Below are 5280 nucleotides of genomic sequence, written 5' to 3' on the forward strand. Positions count from 1 at the left end.
GTGAGCTAAAAACCCCATCTACTGGCCCTGTCTGTTTGTTTATTTCGAAGAACTGGGGGCTAGCGGAGTCACCCCACCTGTACATTCTTCTTGTTTAGGGGATCTATTTCTAAATGGCCACCGCTGTCCCACCTCCAGCCTCCGGCTCTACTGCGGCCACCGAAAACCCGAGTCCCGGATCCAGCAGCTCCGCTGGGGCCGCAAATGGCGTGGCACGGGCTGGCCCCGAAAGTGGCAGCCAGGACAGCACTTTCGAGTGTAATATTTGTCTGGACACTGCTAAGGATGCAGTGATCAGCCTGTGTGGACACCTGTTCTGGTAAGACATTGTTTGTTTGTCACTCATGTTTACAGTTTTGCATTATAAACCACCTCAGTGTGGACGGCAAAGTAAGAGTTTCATTGTACAGAGAAACACGTTTCCTCACTGTGCATATGACAAACACTTGACTTGACCTGACCAGTGGGTATTACGGCCACATGCAGCTAAGAGGGCAGCCCAAAACCCAGCTTTTGTGAGACTGTTTGTAATCTAGCTAATCTGTGTATTATTAAACAAGAGAAAAACAAGAGGTACAGCAGTTTATTGCCACACTTGGAAAAAACTTTTCTCAAAGAAAACAACCATTATGTTGCTGACATCTGGCCATTGATAAAGCTGCATGTTGTCTTTACACTAAGGGTAACATTAAAGCAGTGTCTTGGTGTATACAGTATTTAAAGACCACCTGGTATGTATGAAAAGATAAGACTTGTGCTAATACTGGGACATTTATGAAAATGCATTTTTGCACCATATTGGAGAAAAAATAACGATTGACATTTGCTTCAAAAACATATCTATGCAGCACTTCTCTATAATAAATGAATGCTTGTACTACATGACTTGTATTACTGTTTACATCTTTCCTACTTTGATTTTGGTGAAGAGAATATTTTTGGGCCTAATTCTGTGAAATAGTGTGTAACTACAAGCCTAGAGCTAACAGTGTGATGTAGCACATGTGCAAGCAAACATGATCAAATGTTAATTTGATAATATCTGTAGCCAGGTCCACCTCTTCAAACATTGTATATCTCCAGTCAGACTGTTGTTCAGGCCAGGTCTGATATCATGGTTGACAACTGGGTGAGTTCATTATTTTCAAAGAGAAGTTAAATCCCAAAGAAGGAAGACATTTTCTTTGGTGTCCCCTTTTCTGTAGCAGCAGACTACCCCTTATCTTTTATTACTGATGTGTGGATGTCATTTCTGGTCAGTGTATACTGTAAAACAGTCAGGTTGTTTTAGGATGTATGTAATGCTTCACTAATCAAACCTCTTCCCTGTCCCAACACCTCAACTCTCATCTTCCTTGGAATCTTGATCAGCTGGCCTTGTTTGCATCAGGTAAGCTGAACATATTTGTTTCCCCATCTAATTTTTATTAACAATGTAACAGAAGCAGTCAGTTCCTTAATATCTCTTTGCCTTTATCCAGTGGCTGGAGACCAGACCGAACAGACAAGTGTGTCCAGTTTGTAAAGCTGGCATTAGCCGAGACAAAGTTATCCCCTTGTATGGACGGGGGAGTACAGGTCAACAGGACCCCAGGTGGGTACTTTACTAAAGCTGTTAGGGGTCAGACAGTTTCTAAACTTTGTGCATTTGTAAAATGTTATTAATATACAAACATTGCAAATGAGTCCAATGATTGCTTTTATAGAGAAAGAACACCACCTCGACCACAAGGGCAAAGGCCTGAGCCAGAAAATCGCGGGGTAAGTACTATGCACAAGCACACCACAAGTAGTGGTAATAATAATGTGGTAATAACAATTACCATAAGTAGTGGTAATGACAAAATATACGATTTCATGATTTTGATTTTAAACATGTCAGGCAGCTGCGTGTAGATTAGACCACCTCTGAGAAATTCCTCAGTGCAATGCAGCTTTAAGGGTAACATTATGCATTCATGATGAAACATTTACATGGAATGATGTAGGTGCTGTGGTGCAAGCCTGTGCTTTATTCATAAGCAACAGGACATTTCCCATTGGGATCTATTAGATGCTGAACACTGACTTGCAAGTGTCACTTGAGAATGACCACAAATTGCACTACCTGTTGCGTCACATCTTGCTTAATGTACCTAAGATAGTGATAAAGAGAATCTCCACACATTTTTAATGATGAAACATGTTTTACAGGGATTTCAAGGATTTGGATTTGGAGATGGGGGTTTCCAAATGTCATTTGGGATCGGTGCCTTTCCATTTGGTATTTTTGCTACAGCTTTTAACATCAATGATGGACGACCTCCTCCAGGTATTTGTTAATGCACTTTTACACAGCATGACCACTCTGTTTGTCAACAACAGATCAAATAACCTCTGTGATACAATTTCCCAAACAGCGGCGCCTGGGACGCCACAACACACGGATGAACAGTTTCTGTCTCGACTCTTCCTCTTTGTTGCTCTGGTGATTATGTTTTGGCTTCTGATTGCATAACTGCTTAAATTAAGCGAAAAGATTTGACAAGGATGAGACATTATGGTATGTTGTCACAGTTTAAACCAGCCCAACTTTGCCGCTATGCTTTTTTTTTTTTTGGTTCCTCGATTATTTTTTTGAGAGATATGAATGAAAATCTGTGAAAGACAGCATTTAAGGTGAATCTCACAACCTTGGTTGTCTGACATTTAAACTCATTAACACAGTTATGTAGTGTGCTTCAGAGTAGCACACTCCTCATATTTCCTTCACTCAGAATTTATGCTTCTTTTCTTTACCTCTGAGTATCTGCCTGCTCTGTGAAATCAAAACAAAATCTAAATTGCCACTTTTTTTATATGAGATTTAAAAGAATTGTATTGATGCATGTAAGCAGTTAAAAAATTCATGAAACAGTGTTCCTCTCCAAATTGTAACATCTTTTATTTTGCTCAATTTACTGAACATATGCCACTGTAATTAAATGTAAAATACTGTTTTATTACAGAGTGAGAAACAGAGGTTGGTTTAAATTGAAACCACTTCTCTAAAGGTGAATTTACTCTGGTAACTGTTAAGCTCTGTAAATAAATGTCAGTCATTATCTGCCTGTTTTCCTATGAAAATCTATTTTTCAAAGTCAAATCAAAGTAGTTTAATAATTAAACGACTTTAGATACTGAGAGCTGTTGAATGGTCAAACCTTTGACACCATATCTGGACTGTGTTAATTTTCGTTTCTGTAAGAGGGAAAGAAATGGTCAGTGTTCGCCTTTATATCATTTAAGCTTGTGTTTTCAAAAGGTGGTTGTGGGCCTTGTAGAGTGGCGGTTTTTGGCATAGGTGAACCGGGCAGCTGTCTGGGGCGGCATTTTTTCATGACACCTGGGTGGCGGCACAAGCACTTGGAAAGAAAATAATCTGCGCCGCTAAGCGGTTTTCTATTATCTATCATATGTGGCGCCCCTGCTTGATGAGAAGGTGCCGTGCACAGAAGCTGTATGAGAGGAGGAAGAGGGAGGGGAGTAATTCAATGTAGAACCGCCACTGGCCTTGTAAACTGCTTGTTATTTCACATGAAAAAGGGATGCACTTCAAACTTCAAACCATTTTGTGCTGTAAAAAAATATATAGATATTTGGTCATTTTGTGGTAGAAGCTGTTAGAAAACAGTTTAATGTACAAAAAAAGTCAATTTGGCCTAGTCTGGCGTTTCTGGCCCCGTCGATTTCTCTTTAGATTCTGGTTGTGCAACATTGAACTCTGCTTCATACATAATCTGCTGTATCTTTATTTTTGTCTCGCACCTTTTCTGTGGAGCAAGCCGCTTCAGAGCAGGGACAAAGCTCAAGAGAAACAGTTCATCCTCATCCCGTGGCCTGGTGGGAAATGAGGTGCCATTGTCCTTGACCAGCCATTTTGTAGAGGAAGGTGTACTTTGAGAAGAAGGCGGTGAAAGCTGCTCTTGCATCAAGCGCCGTTTCTTTCCAGTTTTGCTGATGGCGGTGATCTGTGTACTTGATGGTGACTTGGCCGTAACAGCCAACTGGGCCATCTGTGTGTCTTGAGATATTGCAGGGAGTTGTGTCCCAAACACTACCTGGGTCTTGATGTCAGGTTGACTAGCAGGGACCTTCATGATGGACTGTGATGTCTTGACTGCCTCAGATGATGCGGTTTCTCCCTCTGCACTGCCAGATTCGTTGTCAGGATTGTCGTCATCGTCATTGTTGCCACAGATGTCTGCCCCTCCACTTCTTGATCCAGTGAAGGGAGCGATAAAATTCATAAGTTGTCTATATTTCCATCTACTCTGTACAAGATCTCCTTGCTTCTTGCTTTTGATCTCCATTCGGACTTCCTTCAAGTACCGGTCCCTCATGTTCTTCCATTTTCTTTTGCACTCCTCAGCTTGAAAAATTAAAATAGAGCATAAGAAGTGAGAAATCACTAAAATTCAGCTGTTTCCTACAGACAAGAATGAGAGAAAATTATAACAACAACAGATAAAATAACTCAGGCTTTGAGAAGCGGCAGCAATTGCCAATTATGTTCATTATTGATTTAACTACCTTCTCAGTTAATTGATGAAATATTTGAGCTATAAAACCTATGATTAATTTTCTGTTGATTGATTAATCAACTACTTGTTTCACCTGTAGTGCTGATTATTGGGTTTTATTCTGTATTATTATTATGAATATATTTACAATATATTCAGTGGTCCCTAAAATCATACAATAAAATTAACAGCACCTGTAAAGTTTTTAACGAGATGAACAGTATAGTCTTATTAAATGTAAAATGTGTGGCAGTTATGTTGCATTGGAATGCACTGAATGGTTTAGGTGAACCTAAAAGTGCGTAAGCTGCAGTAACTATATAGGGTAGCCCCATTAAATCCTTTAAGACCCTACTTTATCCAAATAAGTAAATAGTTAATTTTACTTGAGGCTTAAATTATAAGTACTTCTAAACTTACACAGAGAAATGAAAAAAGTAATTGTCTGTATTTTATTTATTTTTCCTTGGTGTTGCCGCGCCACGTTTGGAGGTCCCGGTTTAGTTTTATGCACCGGCCACGACTCCGTGCACCTGGTTGTATTTCAGGCTGGGGGCCTCCGCGTCTTTTGCTCGTGGGGCTGCTGCCTCTTCACGACACTTCCAGAAGCTTTCGGTTTATATACGCCTCACGGTGTTAACGAGCGAGGCGACGAGCACGCGATTCGGTAAACACGGCAGGTCCATGATGCTGAGCATGTGTCTTCTTCCGCCGTACTGTGTTGGACACGCGGCTGGCG

The 5280-nt window shown here is 40.6% G+C and overlaps 2 protein-coding genes across 2 annotated transcripts in view; one reads left to right on the plus strand and one right to left on the minus strand.

Annotated features, from left to right (window-relative positions):
* The window catches only part of rnf185 (ring finger protein 185), a 3490-nt gene extending 407 nt beyond the window's left edge, over nt 1-3083 (plus strand). Inside the window, exons 2-7 of the mRNA XM_020585749.1 lie at nt 99-319; nt 1372-1390; nt 1482-1594; nt 1707-1761; nt 2194-2311; nt 2400-3083. Coding sequence (XP_020441405.1) covers nt 114-319; nt 1372-1390; nt 1482-1594; nt 1707-1761; nt 2194-2311; nt 2400-2497 — 609 coding nt within the window. The 5' untranslated portion in view covers nt 99-113 and the 3' untranslated portion in view covers nt 2498-3083. The remainder of the gene's footprint in view (nt 1-98; nt 320-1371; nt 1391-1481; nt 1595-1706; nt 1762-2193; nt 2312-2399) is intronic.
* The window catches only part of LOC109951312 (transcription factor Adf-1-like), a 3290-nt gene continuing 595 nt past the window's right edge, over nt 2586-5280 (minus strand). Inside the window, exon 2 of the mRNA XM_020585748.1 lies at nt 2586-4390. Coding sequence (XP_020441404.1) covers nt 3681-4390 — 710 coding nt within the window. The 3' untranslated portion in view covers nt 2586-3680. The remainder of the gene's footprint in view (nt 4391-5280) is intronic.

The sequence above is a fragment of the Monopterus albus genome, unplaced genomic scaffold (genome assembly GCF_001952655.1).
Source record: "Monopterus albus unplaced genomic scaffold, M_albus_1.0 scaffold375.1, whole genome shotgun sequence".
NCBI lineage: Eukaryota > Metazoa > Chordata > Actinopteri > Synbranchiformes > Synbranchidae > Monopterus > Monopterus albus.